General features: G+C 45.8%; 1 protein-coding gene across 1 annotated transcript in view; it reads right to left on the bottom strand.

Moving 5' to 3' along the window:
• Vari (MAGUK p55 subfamily member vari) overlaps positions 1 to 23,726 on the bottom strand; it is a 98,429-nt gene extending 74,703 nt beyond the window's left edge. The window contains exon 1 of the mRNA XM_077687360.1: positions 23,649 to 23,726. Within this exon, the coding sequence (XP_077543486.1) occupies positions 23,649 to 23,682 (34 nt within the window). The 5' untranslated portion in view covers positions 23,683 to 23,726. The remainder of the gene's footprint in view (positions 1 to 23,648) is intronic.
• Positions 23,727 to 24,785: the final 1,059 nt, after the last annotated feature.

The following is a 24,785-nucleotide window of genomic DNA, read 5'->3' as shown; positions in this document are numbered from 1 at the left end:
CCTGCGCGAGCTATTACATAAAAACTTTGGCTGCCGTTGCATGCGCGAGGGTCATATAATGCATTATTTTATGCTCCGTAGTAAATTTGTACGTCCACTGTCGGATGTCATTCGGACTTGTACATCCGTTTCTAAATGTCCACTGTACGTCCGAAAATGTACATCCAGGTATGGACGTACAGTGGACGTACAGTGGCCGTCCAAACTGGACATTGGATGTTCGGATGTATTTCGGACGTCCCACGGACGCCCGTGGTTGTCTGGGACGCGCATAGCGCAGGTAACTGATGTATGTGGGAAAAATGTGATGTCATATCTCCGTGGTTGAGCTATTACGTTCAGGAAGGAGGGAGAAATGGTGTGAGTGAGTTGAACCTGCGTGGCGAAAAATAATTCTATGCAGCTGGAGTAGAATATACGCGTTTTATGGGAAATAGAACAAGTGAGAAGAGCGTGCCTCCTTCCGTCTCGCATAGTCCTCGTTTTCGTTCACTTTGCACTCGTCCGCGTACTTAAAAAAAAATTGTTTACTGCCTTTCTCACCTGTGTGCTGCAATAGCCAGTCCCCAATAAGCGTCGAAAGAAAGCTGGCAAAGAAAAGGAGGCCACAAGGAAAGAGCAAAACAGGACATTGAATGAAGTTCCATTCAAGCCATACGTTTCCCGCGCTGCTTCACTCCTGTCGTCGTTTTTTTTCATCTCGACATTCATGGAAGCAAATATAGGCTACGGTTACATTTGGGTGCAAGTGGAGTCATTATGTCACATTTTCGCGTCTTTCCTCCCTTGCAAGGTTTGCTTTCGTGTCTCGTATTTGTTCGCGAAACACAGAGGACAACGTATCCGTCATGGATGTCGCACATTGACAATTCAGAAAAAGGAAGGAAGAAAACTGAAGACGGGAACAATGACCGGCTGACAGCAAGTAGCAACAGGCGACCCGCTGTTTCCGGTTTCTAGCTTCCCATTCTCTGTTTCCCAACACTGCGTAGGTTATTCAAGTTTTATTTTCCCGGGGCTTGCGTCGAACGGGCCGCACGTATCGCCAGCGAGCGCACGGCAGGACGGCGACGCTCTCTGCTGCCCTTTGTAGAGTCGTGTCCGATCTACGAACGAATCCCGGACGCCCATCTCGTGCTACGTGCGCGCTGATTGCCTCTGCGACGCGGAAGGGAACCCGCCTTTCGAAGCGAAATTCTTGGCGAAGCCAGGTGGCGGAAACTGAAGGCACTCTCCAAGGTTGTGCGACAGAAACCGCTGGGCGTCAAGGCAGCCATCTCTCGCCGGGCCAAGCGACGTCTACGACGCAGAAAACGCGCGAGTGCCGCTCTTCGCTTATGGAGGACGCCACATCGAACATAAAGAAAAGGCCACCTGAAGAACGCCCACTGGAATAAGCCACTAACGCCGTGACGACACTTGTTCGCTAGGTTTGGTAGTATCGTCACGACATCCGCCTCACTTGAGGATATGAAGGTCGACAATAGGTATTTGCACAAGTGAGGCCGGATCGAAATCTCACGTTGCAACCCACGAGGCTCCAGTACCGCCGTGGCTCAACAAGCTCGATCAGAACCGGCGAAAAGAGAAGCCTCTGAGCGCTGTCTCGATTATCGGATTCGCTTCCTTCTATGCCGCCGACTGATTGATTAAAGCACGTTTATTGGAATGCCGGGCGAAGGAAAAGGGGACGACGTCTGGATGACGGCCTGAGAGAGATATGAAGGTAAGAAAGCCCACAAAGGAAGTGCGTTGGGGTCAATCACTTTCAGGAAAAAACTTGCACCCAGGCTCGTTGTAAAGGGCTTTAGGACCCATTCTGCGAAAAACTGCCGTTGTTGCCGTTTTTCGGTGCAGAAAATTACCGCCGCTGTAAAGAGCAAATAAGAAGCACATTGTAGTTCGTATAGGAATTGAACCTCAGATTCCAAAGTAAGAGCCAAGTCCTTTATCAACACGCTGCCTGCCAGCGGTGGAACAAAGTTAGACCAGTGCGTGCCGCGTAACACATGAACATGACGGCACGTGAGTAGAACAGGGATACCTCAGCCTCGCAGAGAACTGTGATTCTGAGAGAGCTGTGGCGTCAATTACCCGTCTGCTTGTTGAAGTAATTCACGCCTACAGACGAAGAAACGAAAGCGAAGAAAGAAACGGAAAGACGATATGGCAGTAACGGGATGAGCCGATATAATGTGCGCCAGAAGGCGAAGAAACGAAAGCCAAAAAGACGCAAGTACAACGTAGCCGCAGAGAAGTCTCTGATACGTAGGACCATGTTGTCGCCTTAAAAGCACACAAGCCGACTTAAGTGCCCCGAGAACTTTTTTCTTGCCGATATTGTCAACAGCAGCTTGCATGTATGTATGTATGTATGTATGTATGTATGTATGTATGTATGTATGTATGTATGTATGTATGTATGTATGTATGTATGTATGTATGTATGTATGTATGTATGTATGTATGTATGTGTGTATGTATGTATGTATGTATGTATGTATGCATGCATGCATGTATGTATGTATGTATATATGTATACATACGCACACTGAGCAGCAAAAAGATGAACGGGCAACAAAATGCGCGATTTATGCGATTTTATTGACGTTTCGGCTTGGGACAAGCCTTAAGAAACGTCAATACAATCGGCAAGTGAGGGTCTTGCAGCAGTACATCATAAACGCCTGTTTCCGCTCGAGATGCATAACTTTCAAGCATTTGCAGACATGGAATTTCCAACAGCACAGCTAACAATTACGTGCATAAGATTATTTGAGGTTTCACGTGCACCTCCTCTAACGTTGTATATAGATGTTCATTTTGCCACCAACAGCGCATGAGAGAAACTGGTCAACATACGAGTTCTAGCCTTGATGGTCACCGGACAGATGGCCTCAATAAAGCCTCAGTAGTAGTCGCAGTACACAACCCACAACATTTTCAACTAAATTAAGCGACACCAAACTTGAAACCTACAGATGTGCGCAGACGCGCAGATAGAGGCTTGGCGCGGCGCTCACCTCGGCGATGGTGGTGGCTACTCGTATTGATATGCGAAGTGACTGAACAATTTGATTTTTTTTGTCACTGAGTTCGTGGAAAACCAAGAAAATATTCTCACATTGCCAGGAATACCGGGCATATTCGATAACTCTGCTTAAATAACTTCCGGGTACTTCAGCACTAAAGAGTGGGGCGCGCTGGCACAGGGAAGAAGGCCTTCATCTCGTGTTCGTCTTCGGAATGCCACGGGAGGAAGGTGCTCCGATCTAGCAAAGAGCATCGGTGCGCTTGGGAGGCGAGCATTCGATCGCGCTGTGCGTGGCCGGTTTACCACCCTGGGGGTCGCGCACTGTGCAAGCGGGGGTCCGAGCTGGTGCACCTGGCGTCGCAACTCGTGATCGGACGGCAGGCAGGTGCTCCGCCGTCACGATCCTCGTGCGGCCTGCTCGGTGAACATCCGTCCTCCGCGGGCCTCCACGAACTACCCTGGCGGTGGTGCGCTCGGACACGATAGCTTGTCCAAACAAAAGCGCCCAGCGCAACCGGTTGGTTCGGATTCGGAGAAACCTGCCGCCGAATCTGGAGCCGGCCGGAGTACTAGGGCCTCGATATCACAGAGCGGGCCGTTCGCTGTAGATTGAGAAGCCGGGTATGTGCAGTCGGTAGTTAAGCATTTTTTTATTACATGCTGGCCCGCCGTTGGAAGCAGTACATTTCGAGCTCCCACAGCAACAAGCAGATGGCGAACACACGTCGTGACTACAGCCAGTGCGCACCCTATTTCCCGCTTTGCATTTTGGACGTTGTTCGCAACGAAGAATATCAACACTAGGAACTACAACAAAATATCTGTAAACTTGCCACGCGTAAAATAGCCGTTTCCCCGAAGTAAAATATATTTTGAAGAATGAATGTAGTTGATAACAGCGCATTGAAAACAACACCCCAATCTTTTTATCAAGTTTCGTAACGTTACCCGCCGTGGTAGCTTGGGCGCTAAGGCGTTGTGGTGCTGAGCACTAGGGCGCGGGTTTGATCTCTGCTGTTCTTCTCATAGAGGCGGAAAACAAAAACGCCCGTGCGTCGACATTTAGGCACACGCTGGACATCCCAACGTGGTCTAGGTTCATCTGTAGCCCTCCACTACGGCGTGCCTCATAGCCAAAGGGTGGCTTCAGTGCGTAAAAACCCTGATTAAAGGAGCCATGAAGACAAAATACAAGTTGGGTTTATTAGAAAGACTGCTTAGTCCCGATAACAATGACGCCTATATCATCGCAATCTTCGAACAAATAACGGAGATATTAAAGAAAACGTGTGAAGCAGTCGTGACCCCCTAGTCAATTTCCCGCAACTTTTCTATGACGTCACAGAACCTTGTTTGTGGGATTGGCGGCCGCCTAACTGACCTGTCGCGACGACATATCACTGGATGTCTGTAATGGGGCCTCTAGTTCCATTTGACCGCATCACTTGAATGCTAACATGCAGTTAACGCACTGAAAATTATGTTTTATTGTTGGCCCGTATGACGTCATTCTTGCTCATAAAACGACATTGTGGCGCAAAATTTGAAAGTTTTTAAATACTTCTTGCTTTTTTTTTTCGTTAAAAACATCTTTCGGGGCTGTAATGGAGCTGAGTGAGATACTGAATCCTAGTTCTTTCAAATTAAACGAAGTTGTATTTTCTCTTCATGGCTCCTTTAAAGGTTGCACAATGCTTTTTTTGTTGTTGGAAGAGCCGTTTCTTACCTTACAAACGCAGTCAATGAACGAACAAAAGGGTGGGGCGCTGCAGTGCGAGACGGCCATAGCGAGCACGCTGCTGCATTTTCACTGCCTTTTTATTAAAGACCAATGACTGCAGTCATAGATGGGAATATTATTCACAACCAGTAAGGCCAAATGCGCCAAATAACTTGCAGGTGTCAGCTAAGGCAGCTCAGCAAGGCTAAAACTGGCGCTAGTTGGTTGCACGTCCTGTCTGTGTGTTGCTCCTTGTTCTGTTTCTTGTTTAAGTCCTAAATCAGCGCGATTCAGCAGTAGGCAGCTCTGTAAACGAACGTCTGCCCTGCAACTTCCTTTATTTTACATTTAACACACTCCCTGTTCCGCACAGCTGAGTCGTATACCGTGATATATGCTTTCGGAGGCGCCATACAGCTCTTAGTTTCTGAACTTTACTTTCTCTGAAGAAACTTAATTGAAGGGGTCGTGCAGTGACTGAAACGTCCAAACAAACAAATGCCATGAACCTATCGGGCTCGTCGGACATGCGCATCGTACCGAACTGTTAGTTTCCTTACATGCGCAGCTCCTCAAGAACTTATAAATGGCAGCAAGTGCCTTTTATTTTTTCGGACACAGAAAATATTTGCTTTTGTTCTTTTATGGCAGGGGGGAGAGTGGGGAGGATCAAGTAAATGACACTCGAAAAGATTTCGCTTATTTTTTCTTTTCGTTAGCCGCAAAAATAGGTCTCCGAAGTTTTTAACTATTTTCTGCACTCATGAGGCAGCTATCGCAATCTATGGTCCTATTTACGCTTATTTTGCACTAATTATTTGTAAAGACGAAGCACAACAGTGGGAATTTGTCGGCTACTTGTAAAATATTTCGTGGATAACTTCCAAGCACAGGCAACTTTTATGGGGGGAAGGGGGGATAGTCCCAGAGATAGCCTCGGAGCATATCTGCAGGAACAAATAATTCCGAGTCAGATATGGTTTAGAGCAATGTTGTCCCAGGGGAAAAAAGGCGACTTCCGTGACTTCTAGGAACCAATTAGCAGCGGAAAGTGCTTACTCCGTGACTAAAAGGCCGCCATCCTTATTGAGGCGATATGTCAGTGTTTTTTCTTTAGCCGAAGTCATGATCACAAAGGCTAGACGGTTCGCATTCGGCCTCCAAAGGGTGCTGTAAATGTGATGATGTACAGTAGAATCTCGATAAACGGAAATCGCTTAAACGGAATTGCCGCTTAAACGGAACAGGAGCCTGTAAGTTGGTTGGTTTTGTATTCAGATAACGTAAAAAAACTCTCGCTAATCAGAACTAAAATTTTAGCGTCACCGTATAAACGGAACCAGAAATGGAGCTCTTGTGAAAACCCATTGGCTTGAGAATCAGATTTTTACTGTTCCGTCCCTTTCGTTTGTTTGTTTTTTTCTTCCTCCATGTTCTTTTTAGCCTCGTTGGCCTCGTAAGCCTCGCCTCGTTCGTGGTCAGCCGTGTGAGCGCAACGAATGCAACATCGCAGTTTCCGTTCCAGTCGTTCAGTCTCAATTCAAGACACCCGATGTTACAGGTCTCAGCTCCTGCCTCCTCGTTCATGCCAGCGTTCTATTCGCGCGTCATTACCGCGTTTCCACCTTTCAAATTCGGTGACTCGTAAGCACTCGCGAAGTTATAGGCGAGTGCTTACGAGGCCTCCGTGAAGATGCAATTGCAAAGACTCAAACAAAAATAATTCATGCATTTTGTAGTGCACAGCGACTCATTGTTGCCAAATCAACTTTGTGAATGCTGTACCTAAACCTCTTGTAGTTTGCTTGCTTTCTGAAAACCTATGAGCTACATTCACCTCCTAGTGCTTAGAGTTCCGTGGAATGGTATTAAGCGTGTGTATGCACATACATTTGCACTTTCACACATCTATCTCAGTAAACGGAACTCCTGTTAAACGGAACTAATTTTTTCGGTCCCTTGAAGTCCCATTTATCGAGAGTCTACTGTATATTGTGTTGTGTTTGCTGGAGCATAACGGGTAGTCTAGCTGGTAACGCTTTTTTGTAGTACACTTGACTATAATAAGTGGATGACCAGCGAAGCTGTATAAAATACACATCGAACACATAGTTAGAAAATGTTATTTTTCTCATAATTTTGGGCTTGAGAACTTGTTTACTGCCAGTTCAGAATGCTGAACGAGACCAAATTAGATGAACTAGATTGGGGGTAGCCTGTGCTGCGCATAAAGTACATTTAGACAGGTACAAGGTACAATGATTTCTTGTCCATTTATAAATTATGTTCGGTGCGCATGTGTAAGCTGCGTCCGCATACACGTTGTAAATAAAGATTTGTTCTCGTCTTGAAGTCTTCAGGGGCGACAAAAAGCCAGGTGGAGAAGCTTCGGACAATCGTTGTCTGCTGAGATCTTGCCTGTTTTGTAGGGCGCCTAAAATCCCCAAAAGTCCCGCTTCGTCAGTTAGCCCATTGGTGTTTGTAACGGTGTGATGCCCATCCGGATTAAGAAGTTCTGGGCATTTCCAAGTGATAGATGCAGAAGTGTCAGTAACCGAAACACTAGTAAATCAGTAAATGCACCAACTTCGTCTTCACGCAAGAAATCACTTTCTTAGTCGCATCACTTCCAAATGCACTAGCTCTGGATTCACCCAAACAACTGACAGCATATCGCTATCCGTTCTAACCCAGCCCACACAATGCGGCCACAATAATGCGGCCACATTACCTTCCTTCGAACCTTGGTCTCTTACAAATAAAACGTCGTATCCCTGAGATGGGCCCAAAAAAAGAATACGACCCCGCCAGAAATCATTCATATCGTTCTAGCATACAAGCATACAACGCATTCGGTTGCAACATGCACATTTATGGGTGGTTCATGATCCCTGCGTTCGAGAAGCTACCATTAGTGATGGACGCGTTTGCGCGAATTTTCGCATTTTCGTCAGGAAATCTGCCATGTAAGTTTTAATCCATTCGCATTCCTCTTTCATAAAGTTCTAGAGCACCTTTACATCAAATTTTAACCTCGTAGCACAAATAGTTTTAAAGCGAAAAACGTTTTATCTTTTTTTTTTTCGGCGCGGGTGTGGCCGCGCGCGCTGAGTCACACGCAAGCAAAACCTAACTTCCGTGACAAGGTGACCCTTTAAAGGCCATACTCGCGTTATCGCGTTGCTGTTCCGATAGTCTGGCAAGTTAAATAAGCTCGCTAGGCGCATTTCTGGTCAAGTTACAACCAAAAGCCAAAATGTAAACAAACAGTCACCGCACGTTCCAGAAGCTTCCGTTCGCGGCGGACACGCTTAGGCGGAGCTCGAGCTGAGCTTCAAACTAGCCAGCTGAGCGTCAGCTGAGAAGCTCAGCTTCTCTTTGGCCAGTTGAGATTCAAACTAGCCATTTTTTTCGTTGCTATCCCTTTCAGTCACCGTGTCTCCATATGGAGACGCGACTTTCTTCGTCGTTTTCCTCGTGAAAACGAAAAGAGTTCATGCTGCAGAGCGGTGCGGCTGATGTTCGAAACCTACGGAAGTGAAAGGTAGCACCATGTGATGTGGAATGGCGGAACCGCACTCATAAACATCGTTTCAAAATGGACGCCACCAAGTTTTGTGGGAGCTCCGGTGTGTTGCCGTCCTAAGTTCTCTTTTACTGCGGCGTAAATCTTTTATAAATGCTAAAAAAACACCTCTTTCATGTGCAGAAATTATTATTTCACCTCCTTGTTTGTAAACTGCCTCAGGATATTTATTATTTTTATAGGGAAAAGCAGGATTGAGTAATGGTGTCTCCGTATACCATTTGCGTAATAAGTATTCTAGAGAGACTGAACCTTTTTTTCTTACCTCTAGACACTTGATACTGCTAAACGCCGAAGTATGAATTTTTTCTGGAATATAATAATTCGTGACTGGAAGGGCTATACACTTGATCCTGGCAGTGGCTTACCTTTCCAACGGCCAGACGTCAGTGGATCTCATCAATAAGCCAGCGTATCAGCTTACTCCTTTAGAACCGCGCGTATAAGAAGCAGAACCGGCAAACGCTGGCTGAGGCGTGAAATTCAGAGTCCCTCCTCCTCTCCATTTGTTCGCTCAACTCGGTTGGCGAGAGGATTCCGCAATGCTTATGCATGGGGAAATCCATTTCAAGGATCTCCCGCACGGGAGGCTGGAGTGGAGGAAGGATTCAGAATAACAGCTAGGGTATAAGTATCCCAATAGGCGTGCGCGGCAACTTCGTCGGTGGGAAACTTCTCTCGCTCTCTCGCTATTTTTCGTCTGGCTCTCTATGCCCTACCCACGCAGGTATGGAGTTCTGCCTGCTCCGGAAGTAACCATCAACACGCATACCTAAGGGGCTACACTAGAAAGGTTCAACCATGCTAGGAAGGCTCTTGGTGACACAAACAGCACTGCCTCACCAGAGAAGGATCTGGCCACCCTGGTGTAGTAGTTGCCCGCCACCTCCCATGACTGACCAACCCAACTCTCGGCCCTCAGTACGCAGCTGTAGAGCACCTGTCCACGGCGGCGGTCAGAGCAGCGATACAGCACAGGGTGCTAAGAATCTCTGGGCCCGCGTACAGGCCGCCATTGGAACTTGACCCTGGCAATGTTCAACGCACGAACTCTGTCTAGCGAGGGGAGCTTATCTGTACTTCCAGAGGAGCTCTCTGACGTTAAGTGAAATATTAAAGGGTTAAGCGAAGTTAGAAGGGCAGGAGAAGGGTTCATGGAGCTCACTGGCGGGCATATTCTATGCTGCAGTGGACCCTAACAGAACAAAAAACACGGGGTGGGATTTTGAATCCACAGAGAAATAGCATGAAACGTGGATAGGTTTTTCAGCATTAGCGAGAGAGTCGCGGCTGTTGTGATCAAGCTAAACAAGCGATACAGGTTAAACGAACGATACAAATTGCAGCAGCAGGGCTTCCGCCCTGCTGCTGCAACTTACACGTGTTGTAAGGGCCAGTCAAGTTGCTTATGTGAAACTTTTGCCCTTTCTTCCCCCATAATCCTGTACAGTTTATGCAAAATGAACTATTACTATTACTATTACTATTACATAGTACAGACCTATGCGCCAACAACCAGCTATAACGATGAAGCCGTAGATAGCTTCTACAAGGACGTAAAATTAGCAATGAAGAAGGCAACAACGCAGTTCACAATTGTGATGGGATACTTTGACGCAAAGGTCGGTAAGAAGCAAATGGGAGAAAGGTCAGCGGGAAACTTCAGAATAGGCTATCGCAACATTCGAGGAGATACACTGGTGGGATTTGCGGAGAGAAATAACATAAGGTTGATGAACGCATTCCTTTCGAAACGAAATAATTGGAAATGGACGTGAAAAAGAAAAGTCCCGATGGTGCAACAAAACAAAACAAAAAAACGAAATTGACTTCATTTTAAGTGACAACCCAGGTATCGTGCACGACGTAGAGGTGCCAAGTAAGATTCGGAGCAATGATCACAGGATGGTTAGACGCAAGCTAAGGCTGAATCTTAAGAGAGAAAGGAGGAAACTCGTTAAAACTAAGAAATCTCGCGTGGTGTCAGTCAGGGCCAGATCGCAGGAATTTAAAATAACTCTTCAAAACAAATTCTACAAATTAAAGGAGCAGAACGAGGCCAGTGTAGACAGGCTAATTGACAACCTAACATCGGCACTCAGTGAATCAGCAGCAGCTGTTGGAGAAGCAATGTGTAGAGAAAAAACTGCAAAACTAAGAAAACGAAGGAACTACATGTCAATCGTAAGAACATGAACGTGTCAAGTACGGTGGATCGGATTGAACTAGACGAGCTGTAAAACTGATTAACAGAAATAAAACAGATGACATTCGTGCATATAACATGATAGTGATCGAGGAAACGCTGCAAATGGCGGGAAGCTTGAAAACAACTAAGAGAAAGCTGGCCATCTGCAAATGCAGGATGAACGCACTCAGAGATGAGCAGGGAAACATTACGCACAACTTGGACGAGATAATTAAGGTAGCAGAACGATTCTACTCAAGCCTGTATGCCAGCGACGTTAGACCAGGGGAAACTACTGAGAATACAAGCTCAATTTGCGATGCCCCCACTAGTAACTGAATGGGAAGTTGGAAAGGCTCTCAAAGTCATGAAAAGAGGAAAGGCTGCAGGTTACGACGACATAACCGTAGATCTTCTGAAGGAGGGATGAGATATTGTACTGGAAGGGCTTGCTGTACTATTTTCGGAATGCTTGAAGACTCAAAAAGTGCCCACAGCCCGGAAAAACGCCAATATTATTCTGATTCATAAGAAGGGAGATCACAAGGACCTGAAGGATTACAGACCCATTAGCCTAATAGTTAGCCGCATAGGTGACAGCCTGGATTCGCATCAACTCAGACAGCAGGCTGGGTTTAGGAAAGGGTACTCAAACGTGGATCACATCCATGTCGTCAACCAAGGGATAGAAAAATCCGCACACTAAACCCCTTTAGGTGACATTTATAGATAATGAGAAAGCGTTTGATTCCGTACTCAGTGCAGCCGTTTTAGAAGCATTAAAAGACCAGGAAGTAGAGGAAACCTACATAAGACTTCAATAAGATATATTTATATAAGGGATGCACGGGCGGGATAACCCTCCACAAGCCAAGCGATAAATTTCCCATACGACAGGGAGTAAGACAGGGAGATACCATCTCCCCAAAACTATTCACAGAATGTCTGGAGGGGGTATTTAGAAAGTTTGACTGGGAAAACATAGAATTAAGGATAAACGGGAATACTTGAGCCATTTGAGATTTGCGGACAACATAGTCTTGTTGGGTGAGACTGCAGAACACATGCAAATAATATTTGAGAAACTACAATCAGAAAGCACGGCCGTGCAGCTAAAAATAAACATTAACACATCTAAAGTGCTGAAGAATAAGCATTCCAAAAGCGTCCGCTTCAGCTTAGGAAACGAAACGCTAGGAGAAGTAACAGAATATAACTACCTTGGGCAGATTGTTAGTGCTGACCCCAAGCACAAGAGAGAAGTTCGGCGTAGAATAGGTATGAGCTGGGGATCACTTGGCAAGCACTCCCCAATAATAAAATGTATGCTATCTGTGTCACTCAAAAGAAAAATCCACAACCAGTGCATACTGCCGGTTATGACATACTGAGCTGAAACTTAGCGTCTTACTAAACAACTAGAAAGCAAACTTAGGTCGGGTCAACGGGCCACGGAACGAATAATGTTAGGGGACAAGAAACGGGCTACCTGGATCAGAGAACAAACTAGAGTTGAGGATATCAGAGTTCAAATAAAGAAAAAGAAATGGACTTGCTCTGCTCATGTAGTTAGACGAACCGACAACCGGTGGACAATTAAGGTAACAGAATGAATACCATGAGATAGGTATAGAAGAAGGGGAAGGCTAATAGCACGATGGAGGGATGAAATACGGAACCTCAGGGGTAAGCTGTGGCAGGACAGGAGCAGTTGGAGGTCAATGGGAGTGGCATTCGTCCTGCAGTGGACCTGAGCAAGGTGATGATGATGATGATGATGGTAACATGATCCCTGCAAAGTTCTTAATCTGGATTGTTGGTACCACTTACTGGTGAAATGCTTTCATTTCATCTCGAGCGACCAACACATTCGACAGCGGTCGAACTCCATGTAATGAAAGAAGCGATTGGTTACATCCTGAGCCACGACTCGTGCCAGTGGATCATCTTCACGGACTTCAAGGCATCTCTGCCAATTCTGTCGAGGAAAAGTAGTTCTCTAGCTCCCCCCCCCCCCCCCTCGCCTAATTGCAGCTTGTGACGTTTCCTACCTCCACCACCTCGCCTGCATTGTTGGTAGCGCATTTTCATATACGGGGGCACAGTGGTATCAAAGGTACCCAAAAAGCCGGCGAAGTTGCCATAAAGGCCTCTTTAACCGAAAATATCACAAGGTGTTTACTACTAAAGCAGAAGCTTTCGCTATGGCCCACCGCTTTGCGGCAAGTGAAACAAACTTGTTATGGAGTAACCCACAAAATATCCACTGTTTTTTGCACACGATTGACCCGTAATCAAATCAAATCAAATTTGTTATCGATGAGTACATAGAGAGGTAAAATGGGCCCGCCAAAGCCAAACGGTGGGCTTGTGCGGCGTCGCCCGGCAGGAACGGCCTTCACTTCTGTACAAAGCACTCATTGACAGCGATAACTGGATAGGGAGGTAAAAAAAAAAAAAAAGAAACAGGCAAACAAGAAAAATAGAAGAAAAAAATAAAAGGGAGGAAAAAAAGGAAAGCAAAAAAGAGTCAAACAGAAAAGACGAAAACAAACAAACAAAAATACAATAAACCAACATGGGTTCTAGCTACATGGGTATAATTTTCCTCATTACCAAGAAGCAAATTAGAGAACAAAGAAATAACAAATTGTCGCCGCACACACATACATACTTCAGCAGAATTCTAATGCTAGAATAGCAGTATGAAGAGGTCGCGGGTTCGATTCCCGGCCGCGGCGGCCGCTTTTCTGATGGAGGCGAAAAGCAAAAACGTCCGTGTGTACGAGATTTCGGCGCACGTTAAAGATTCCCAGGTGGTCAAAACTAATCCGGAGTCCTCCACTACGGCGCGCCTCATGATTCATCGCCTGCGTTGCGTTGGCGTGTTAAACTTTACAAACAATAGCAGCATGAAGGAATGAAGACTCCAACGACAGGTCCCTCGTAACCTGGAAACTTTATACCATGGCTTACTGCGGAAGTCTGCTACACAAACAGTTACCTCTTTTGAATTAGAATAACAACAAGCTCCTGCTGCGACACTTGTTCTTCTGTAGAAACAGAGGAACATAATTTACTAGAGTCCGTGCGACCTGCATGACACCGAGATCACATTTTCTTCAGGACATCGAGCGTTTCGGCCAAGGTTCAATAACTCTGACGATTATAGGACAGTGGGCTTGTAATTCAAAGCAGCGTCAAAGCTTGAGAAGTTTATTCTCACATTTTAGTGGCATCGGCCTAATTTTAAAATTGTAAATTTTGTGGCCCATGTTAAAAAGTAGAACTTATTAGTCCGCCATCACACTCCAAAACCACCACAGTTTTCTTTCCTTTCCTGCCCTACTCCTTGTTGGGCCTTTTACTTCTCTATCCTCAATCGTCAGAACAAACTCTCCGCTTTTCTAAAGACGGTAGCCTTTCTTGGGCTAAGTAAGCGCGAAAATTTTGGTCTGTCTGTCCGTCCGTCTGTCCGTCCCTCGATTCAGCCGTCCGGCCAAAAGTTAAAAGAGTTCTTGAACAAGACGTTTATATTGGGAAAACATTTCCAGACAACTGATTGATTTGAGTGAATATGACGTTTATTAACGTGCCGATGCTACAAAGGCGATGAGGTGTGCCGTAGTGAAGGGCTCCAGAATAGGTAATTTTGACTACCTGGAGTTTCCAAACTACGAAATCTGGCAGCATGCATCATACTTGTCAACATTGTCAAGCAAAATTAGGCAATTTAGAGCTACAACACATAAATGACTGGAAATAGTACTGTCCTAATTAAAAACAGGCGGGCATAATTTTTGTGATAGCAAGCGCGCACGCGCACGCACACGCACACACACACACACATACACGCGCACACACGCACACACACACACACACACACACACACACACACACACACACACACACACACACACACACACACACACACACACACACACACACACACACACACACACACACACACACACACACACCCACACACACGTTAAGCATAATATTTTAACCACGTGGCCCGAGCGCCAAGCCAAACAGTAACAAAGAATCGTAACAGATGGCGCGCCAGCCGTGCGAACGCGAGAAGATTGAAGTGAATCCAGCAAACCTCTGTTCCGTTTGTCACGGGAGGACCGAGACAGGAAGGGAACAGCGTAAGAGGTTGGCAGGGGTTGAAGAAGACGAAATTATCAACTAAAGGAAAAAAATCGCGGACAATCGTTGTGGCAAAGAGCTTTGTCTCTCTTTTTCTCTCTCCAACTTGCCCCAACGTTCTAAATGAGGAGAAACGGCTCCGTCGCATCAAAACAAAGGCATTACCTCATCCGATTCGCTCGCACCGCGTGTTTCCCACTCTGCCCACTGCACTTTAAGCTCTAAGCCATGCGCCCTATAACCCATGTACATTTCAGTAGCGTGTACCCATCAATCAGACCCACCATGCTTTCGTTCTCCTCTCCCCCTCTTCGAGCTGCAGGGGAACTTGATCACCAGCGACCACCTGGACGACCAGCAACTACCAACGTCCAAATCCTCAGTCGCCCGCTAATCCCTTGGATACTGGGTAACCACCCATACTCTATGCATGGCTCAATAATATTTCTACACTGGCACACAAACATTTATATTTTATATGCTGGTGCAGATACATAGTGTGTGTGTGTGTGGGAGGGGGGGGGGGGAGGGGGTGCGCGGGCTTATGCGTATGCGTGTGCCTGTGTTGATTCAGGTTGCAGATGCGCGGACTTGTTTGCGGAGCGCACTGGCTGTATATACTTGTGAAACAAATTGAAACTGCGCGTCTTGCGTGTCCTTCCCTCCTCTTTTGCTGCGATGTCGGCGGGAAGGAAAAGGCGTGGACAAAACGAGGCCAGATAATGCAAGACCGGATGCCTACTTCGGAGGAAGGAACCGACCTCTTAGAAAACAACGGATCGAGACGAGCGCGAAAAGTTCCGTGTCCACGCAGGAGCAGCGGAGCGCGCGACGGCAGAGGGCGCTTACTCCCCGAGCAGTCACGCTGTATACGAATCGGAGTTAGGTCCTAATGGCTAACACGTGACATTCCCATCATCCAGTCAGGGCGCGTAACACTTAGTAGGCTGTAATTTGGCCGCTAATGAAGCAACACGTCGAGTACCCTGATGTGTTAACCACACGGAATACCGGCATCATTAATTCACTGGACATGCCATTCAATTATGGCGAGACGAAAGAAGAGACCGCGAAATCTGACGTTTTATTGATGCCGTATACGCTTCTTGCATTGGAAGGGGGTGAGGGGGAGAGCGCTTTTTTTTTCGTGCGGTGATTGCGTCACCAAGGCGTAAATATGCTTTGGGTTCTGTTTTAAACGCAAATCATGTTTATTACGGGGGTAAATCTAATCGAAGGCCTCCGAGCTTTCCAACTCTATATCAAACCACTAGCCACTCTTGCGGCAGGCTAATGTTCGCATACCGAGAGAAAAATGCATACTATGCGCATCCGTTTTGTTAGCGCAAAGCAGGCTATTGCTTCTTCCTTTGTTTTATGAGTCTATTCCTGATTACATACCTTAATTAACAAATGTAATCGAAAGTAAGCAGTCACTTGCAGTGTAGTAAAAACTTGTAAACAATGACCGCAAAAGTATTACAGTGAAAAGCCACAGCTATCGATGTACGGGTACGCGATTACGGTGATCATCTCAGGAAAGTATTTCGTAGTGTACGTCCTAAAGCTGTCGCTTTAAACGAGAGAAAAAAAAAAGAGGACTGCTAAGCACATTCTTATGAGATAAAAACGTGACAGTATTTCTTTCGGCTAGGTTCGTCGACAATTGTTCTGCCAATGTCGACGCTATGCCTACAACCCTGACATCGGAGCTCCTTGTCGCAGAATCACTATTCATGCTGCTGCGACACATGCCTCCTCGGAAGCTTAAGGCCAAACTTGCGAGACTGCGGGTGAGAGCATGCCCTCTTTCAAGGTTACAACGGTGGTCCCATGTGTTTTATTAATGCGATATCCTTAAATGTGCCATGAAGCGAAAATTCGCCGTCCCCCGTCGGGGTGACCTAAAGGTGGTCCGGAAAATGGTCGACATCCAAACAGAATAAAAGAAAAAAAAGTAAAGTAAAAGAAAAGTAAAGCACCCGGGTGCTTTAGGATGTGAGTCCAACACTTATGTTCTGCACCATAGCCGGGCCTTGCCTTCAGCCAACAAAAGGTATATCCAGTAAATTCGTTGCGCCCTTCGCCTTAGCACCGTTAGAGACATGTATGGAAATGTATTGAAATAATATGAGCATGACTAATTGCACAAGTAGCAGAACACGTTTAGGCTAACAGTTGATAAGTTGGGCTTTCAAAGGCGAAGAAAAGGAAACAAGAGAAGAGTGGGTGCGCACCCATGCCCTAACGGAGGAGAAGAGAAAGAAAACCGCACCCCTTGAGGCTTGCAGCAGTGTTCAAGTGGGCATCCATCTGGCGGAGGGCGCCCAGGGCCCATGGGCTCCTGACCGTCGCCTAACAAAGCGGGGGCGCTGTCGCTCCCAGGTAGATTACCCACTTTTCGGCGATGACAATAAAAGTTTTCTCACTCACTCACTCACTCACTCACTCACTCACTCACTCACTCACTCACTCACTCACTCACTCACTCACTCACTCACTCACTCACTCACTCACTCACTCACTCACTCACTCACTCACTCACTCACTCACTCACTCACTCACTCACTCACTCACTCACTCACTCACTCAACATGCCAAGCCAATTACTGAAGTAGCAAAGCGTGTTTACGTTAAGAGCGTGTATGTAGGGCTCACCACGGCGATTGGCTAAGCCTTTCAATCATACAGTAACAGAGAGAAGAAAGGAACGATGCAAAGGAAAAGGATCGTAGGGATGCCTATAGGGGGACAGCATCCCACTAGTTGAGGCCTACATAAGGGTCTGAGCATCCTAATGACAAAAGTGCCAAAGCACGTGTACCCTAATAGAGCGTATGTGTGATTGGCCAAACCATAGTTTTGTGAATTTTGTGAAGCGGCCGCTTGAGCCGCTCAAAGCTCCCGCTCCCTGGCCAGTTCCCCATGGGGATATGAGCCACGAAGAACGGAACGCGAACAACGGCTACAAGTTTTGTCCTACCGCTGGCGACTTGCAGTACTGAGAGGTGAAGGTACCGGTGGAGGCGAACTTCGCGATGGCGATTGAGCGAAACGAGCTTCCCAGGGAGGGTGCTGTCCAGGGTGCTGATGAAATGGTGACTGGAGCGGCCGCAACAGCAGATCAATAGAAGGTCCAACTATATATAGGCTTTCGCCTTCACATTCTAAGGAAGTTCTAAGCATCCCCTGTTATTTTTAACAGCTGATCATTCGTCGTTACGGTTAGCGATTCAGTACCAGTTTAGTTCCTGTTAGCATTTTTAGCCACACCTGCCCACCGAAAAAATTTTAAGCCACCTTTTAGTTTTCTTAGAGAAGTTACTTACACCTTTTAACTTCCTACTGGATGTTTCAGAGCAGAAGTACGTATGCCTTTGCCGATTTCGCGGGATATTTGTGAAGCCAGTTTTCTGAAGTCTACTGTATTTTCCAGTTTATAACCCGCTTGCTCATGGGTTCATGAGCAGCAGAAGGGGGTGACGCGGGCATGTGAAAGCCAGGCGTTCGGCCTAACGTCACGCTTTCAGATTAAACGTCAACTGGTTCCCGCAGCTTGACGTAAATGAGTATGACGTTGCTTGGTACACCGTAAGGCTCAACTTGAATGCTGCCTGCCGTTAAACCCAACACAGGACGTTAGGCTCAACAGCAACGGCGTCTGCCGGTGGCGATTGGAAAGTATATTGTTTGTCTTTATTCGCATCTTGAACAAACGTACATGACGCTGGGAGCAAGCAGTAAAAGCTGTCAGAAATCGACAGCTTGACAGAGCTGCAAGCCACCAAGCACTTGACAGCGTTACAAATACAACTTGTATCTCGAAAAGAAAAGAAGGAGAACAAAAGAAAATGGACGAAATTAACTACCAACACAGTAAATACGCAGAAACCGTAATGGGTACTACACGTACTTCGGCATTACACAAACTGCACATGCTATTATGCATTATACAAAGAATAACAAATAATATAATATCATGTATCATACAAAGAATGGCACAGTCAAAGATAGGGCTATAAAGTGCAGAGAAGAAAGGAAAAATGAAATAAAAGAAAATACAATTTTTGTAGGGACATCAATACAAGGCAATCGATAGAGCAAAGAGTAGTCTTTTTGACATATGTACCGATGCGCAACAAACAATTAGAACGTTCAAGATTTTTTAAAATACTCTCGTAGTTCTCGGAAAGTCGTTTCGGGGAGTCTAATGTCCTGGCTATTGAGTTCATTTAAGAGTCTTGGAAGTTTGTTTTGTAGGGTTTGCAGTCCATATGTAGTTTTGTACGTTTGGACACAGAAGGGTTCAATTTGCCTTGTTCGGTATGTTTTGGTGCTTTCTTGAAGTTTCGCTAATTTATTAAAAAAGGGGGAGTTGTTAAGCGTAGCCTGCTTTACTGCTTTACACAGTAGGTAATCGAACATTTTTGCAATAGGCATTATATTATATTTCGGGAATAAATGTTGTGTAGGTGAACGCGTAGGAAGGTTTTCAAGAACTCTAATAAACTTTTTTTGTAATCTGTGAATACTCTGTGTATTCATTGTACGTCAACTGCTAATAGCGGTTGACGTCGCAAGACTTCAAAGAAAAACGTTAGGCCTAGCCGGAACGTATCCGGCAGTAACTGGTGCTAGTCTAGTGAAGTGGTTCACACGGAACGTAATGGCAGAGTAGCACAAATCCGCGGTGGTGTATTGGTCAACACTTTGTAGGCTTGGTGCATGCTGAGGCATGTGCCGATCAATCAAAGAACCAATCGATCAATTAGTTCGAACGTAAGCAGTTGAAGGTCGATCTTAAGAAATCTGTCCTGCTTGCGTACTCTGAAGCCTACCAATGCGTTGTTACCCACAGAGTGTCACATACCCGGTGTGGGATAGTCCGGGACTGGATGAGGTCACATTACGAAGAGGTCCATTCCGGTAACGGACGCAGGGACAGGAACATAAAGGTGTCACCCTCATGAACATCAGCCGACATCGTCGCTGGAATTTGCTTTAAAGTAATTAGCTTTCGCTTTAAATTTGGAATAAGATTTAGTGCAGCGAAATACACGGACGGTGAAAAGGACGGGACGGGCGCCTTCACCGTCCGTGTCTTTGGCTGCGCTAAATCTTATTCCTTAATATGAACCAACTCGCCCAACAACACGTTTTAAATTCGGCTTTGCTCCAACGCGCTCTTCGTTTCTTTGCGGACGGATGGATGGCGACGACGACGCACAGAGTTCTGGAAACCGCTTTTTAGGGAGACACCTCTCAGTGTAAAAATGTGCTCCAGAAACCTGCCCGGTGTTCGCGCACGTAAAAGGCGCGAAACAGGATAAAAAACGAGGCGAGAACTCGAACCGCGTCACAGGGAGCAACGCCGCAAGCCTGTCGTCGACGCATTGAAGCCTGCTGTGTGAAGATTCTCCCCGGTGGTGACATTAAAACTGTGCGGCAGCGACCCCTTTGTGTAGCGGGCGAAAAGTGCTGTGGACGGGGCTGAGAACGACGCGCGAAAAAGGTTCAAGGACCGTCGCGATGCGTCCAAAGGCGGCCATTCCGAAGCGCTTTCATGAGCCGTCGCGTCTAAATGAAAAGACCGCCGACACACCCCAGACGTGCGCAAGTGCTAAAGGAAAGGCGCGCCACCTGAAAAGCCAGCCTGCTTTCATAACATTCATAAACTGAGGCCTTTCGCGTCGGTATCCAATGAACCCGAAGGTGGGGAAGAGTAAAAGAAAAAAAGAAGACAAAAACACTGGCCACAAGTTAACTGGCAGTACTCCTGCTTCTGATCGGTAAATTACCGCGAAGAAAAAGAAAAAGCAGGCGATCACACAAGGTATGTCGTGGTTTCTGCGCAGCTGTGATGGATATCAATTTACGTTTGCATTCAATGCAAAACTCCGCTGAACAGGGCAACAAACCTGTCTTGCGCCGCCGACGATGACGGCGTTCATTACGATGGTCAACGATGGCGGCAGTGGCGGCGATTATTTTTCCACTGACGGTTCATGCGGCGACATAGAAGATGGCTGGAGTTATGCATTCTTGTCTAATATAGTGCGCCGACAGTAATGACTATGATTTTGTGGCCGAGTGAGCGACCGAGGGAGCTCACCCTGGTGTCCCAATTACGCGGCCAGAAAGGCTAAACCGTTAACACAAACACACACTGGTTATATCTCGGTACCCCTGCACATATGACCAAAGCACTCTTTATTTCGATTGGACTGTATGCCTGGCTCGGCAAAAATTTTGTACTCACGTTAGGAATTATATCTGAAATATCTTCCCCTTGTGCCTGGCTAGTTGGTAATCCCTGATGGTGGAAGAATCACGGCGCAAAATTGACTATGATTTTGTGGCCGAGTGAGCGACCGAGGGAGCTCACCCTGGTGTCCCAATTACGCGGCCAGAACGGCTAAACCGTTAACACAATTGATTGATTGATTGTGGGGTTTAACGCGCCGACGCAACGCAGGCGATGAGGCGCGCCGTAGTGGAGGGCTCCGGATTAATTTTGACCACCTGGGGATCTTTATCGTGCGCCGAAATCTCGTACACACGGGCGTTTTTGCTTTTCGCCTCCATCAGAAAAGCGGCCGCCGCGGCCGGGAAACGAACCCGCGACCTCGTGCTCAGCCCGTTAACACAAACACACACTGGTTATATCTCGGTACCCCTGCACATATATGACCAAAGCACTCTTTATTTCGATTAGACTGTATGCCTGGCTCGGCAAAAATTTTGTACTCACGTTAGGAATTATATCTGAAATACCTTCCCCTCGTGCCTGGCTAGTTGGTAATCCCTGATGGTGGAAGAATCACGGCGCAAAATTATCCAGGACGAAGGAGACCAAGGAATGAAATACACGAGCGCCGACGTCTAAGTTATATTGCGAAAACAATAAGATTAAACACATACACTGATGGAATATAGTGCTAAATATCGGTGAAAGGGCGAAAGAGGCTAGTGAAGTGCTGGTAGGCCAGAACAAAATAATCAACGTTCCTTCGACCAGTTTGTCAGATTGTATTCAATCAGGCTATGTTTTTGAAAAGTTTTTTTCCGATAATTGCCAGATCTACAAAACGGGAACTAAGTCATATAAGACTGGAGGGGCAAGAAAAGCTCGGCAACTTTCCCCTAGAAAAGAGCTTGCAACAAAATAGGCTAGATAACGCCCGGCAAACGCGTACGCAGATCTATTTCGTATCTAAAATGAGCCATATCCTGTTGTGGCACGGAGAAAAATGAGCCAAATACATTTGACTAAGGGGAGTGAGCTTTTAGCGTGACTGTTCGGACTGTTTTGAGGGTGTTTTTGCACGGTTTTTTGCTTTTCGGAGCTGGCTTATCATGGATTCGGACAACAATTTAGATATCGGCGAGGGGTCTGTTGCCAGACGTCGACGACGAAGTGAACAGAAGAAGTGAACAAAATGAAACTAAAGATGTGAAGCAATCCCGTCTCCCCCGACCCCTTATGGAGTGAATCTGGTTATTTTCGTTATCGTGTTTTACTCCTACATTTCTTATTTTACTACTTCACTAAATAGCCGCTGCTTACAAGCCCCGGCCAATTCCCCCTTCCCCCCCCCCCCCCACCCTCCCCATGTGGGTACGAGCCACATCATTAAGGTGAAGAAGATGTGACCAGCCTGAAAGCACATCATCACCATTATCTTGTGAAGCGTTTTGGAAATTCATGACAAGACAATGCAGAGCTTGCTAACTTCATGAGTGTCTTCAGGCGTGCTCAAGAGAATGGTCCTGCAGAAGAATTTTACGGGAGCTGCTTATGCTGCCAAGAAGACTAACCTGCTCTTCATGTATAATTCTAGTGTTCTCAAATCCCTGTTGCATATGTTTAATGTAATTTCTGCCAACATGGCATCGTATTATTTTTGAAAGTCAATTTCAAAATAAGTTTTCATAAAAATGGTGCACGACATTGAGTGTTTCAATTCAATACGAGCCATCTTAACATTACTCAAATCCACCGGATAATTTTTAATTACTTGTGGCCGTAAACGTTCCCTAGCTGACATGTACAATATATTTTGTATTTATTTAAAAATACCTAGCAGGCCCTTATTGCAGGGCATTGTGTAAGGGGGGTAACAAAGGGTGAGTGTCACGACAGCATTGTAAGGTAACATGATGTTACTTTGGCAGTTATGAATTTAGGTTCGGTAACAAACTTCTGCTCTTTTCTCAAATTCTATTTAGGTGGATTTGACTCATTTCGAAAAAAAAAAGCACCTCATTTAGCCTTCGTGTTTTCCCAATAAACCTTAGTTGGAAGACAGCGCTCGCATATATTTTGGGCTGACATTATTTACCGTGGCCCTTCACTACCACACGTTGTGATATGCTGCACCGCCCTTCGATTCAGGTCCAAGGAATACGTCACATTATTGCAACTTCAAGCACATTTAATGATGATCACCCTCACCTCCCCATGGTGCCACAGGGCCTTCCTATGTTTTGTGACGAAACTGGAACAGGATTGTAGCGTGAGAGGTAGATTATAAGAAGTATCATTAGAGTCCTTAAGACGTTCTATAATTGTACATAGAGAGAAGTGGGAAAACATGTTGCCTCCGTGGACATACACACATGTGTGTGGATGAATACATGCATGCATTCATACACAGATATATACGCACGTACGCACGGACATACATACATACATACATACATACATACATACATACATACACACGTGCGTACGTACGTACGTACATAAAATACATACATACATACGCACTCATGCATGCACGCATGTATATGTGTGTTTGTGGTGTGCGTGTGCATATACATACTCGTTAACTGTGTTCAAGTTTTGGGTCTTTATCAAGTCCTTCGAAACAGAGGTTAACTCTGCAACCTTTGCCGCACATTCACGTGCGCTAAAAGCGAGACAGCGTGAGGCATCGAAGAAGGAAGCGCAAGGTGAGCTCACCAAACGCTGTCTCAACGCCCTCGGCGACTGGCATCCCGATCCGTCGATCTCCCAGTCGTAACCACACACGCGGCCGCTGTTTCCGGTGTAGTGGCAGCCGAGTGTTCTGCCGACAAAGACGAAGCAGCGCTGTGAGCGGGTGGTAAACACGGCGAACTAGAAAAGATGGATGACTAAGCACTGACAGGTTTACACGTTTTGGGCCTCTGATGATATAGTATTGATGGTTGGATGATGATGGTAGGTTTGATTGCGGTCATCATGTTTTTAGTTGGGGTGACGTGTTTTTCTTTGAAATCGCGTGAATAACGCCGATTATTTTTACTATTAAAGAATTTTTCACTCAACGTTTACTGGCGCCTGGACTGGCCAACCTTTTCTTTTTCTTGGCTTCTCATTTCATGCTAATATTTCAGCCCGCATGCTGATCCATTTCAGGTGAGGTGTATTTGGAACAGAGGAGCAGTTCAAAACAAGGAACGTTTTTTTTAACATCGACGTTCCATGTTACACTATAGTGCATGAATTTACACAGCTGGGCGCTACAAACATAGTACGCAACTCGACTTCTTGTTCTCTCTCTCTCTCTCTCTCTCTCTCTCTCTCTCTCTCTCTCTATATATATATATATATATATATATATATATATATATATATATATATATAATATATATATATATATATATATATATATATATATATATATATATATATATATATATATATATATATATATATATATATATATATATATATATATATATATATATATATATATAGCACACATGAAATTTGAGAACAATTTCTGCGGGAAGAGGAATGGAAAGAAACAAAATGGTGGAAGCTCACACTAACCCGTAGGACTTGAAGGTAGCGGCGGTTAAGTCCAGGATTGCAGCCGATTTGCTGCTTCTTCGCTGCCGCAACAGCCTCTACTCCATCATTGTTGCTATAAGTGTGCGCTTCCTTCATTTTTTTGGAAGTGATAATCATTGGACATCCCCTTGAAGGGACCTACGCTCTGAAGTGTCTTTCCCGTTACGAGCAAGTGTTACCGCGATTACGGCGGATGCTGGAGCCCTCGTTCCGAGTAAGTGTTGACACGATTACGGCGAACGCTGGAGTTTTTCTTTTGCC

The sequence above is a fragment of the Haemaphysalis longicornis genome, unplaced genomic scaffold, assembly GCF_048455015.1.
Source record: "Haemaphysalis longicornis isolate Haplotype H1 unplaced genomic scaffold, Haemaphysalis longicornis Haplotype H1 scaffold_1, whole genome shotgun sequence".
Taxonomy (NCBI): domain Eukaryota; kingdom Metazoa; phylum Arthropoda; class Arachnida; order Ixodida; family Ixodidae; genus Haemaphysalis; species Haemaphysalis longicornis.
Note: the sequence above shows the minus strand (reverse complement) of the source record. Positions and strands in the feature narration are given on the sequence as shown.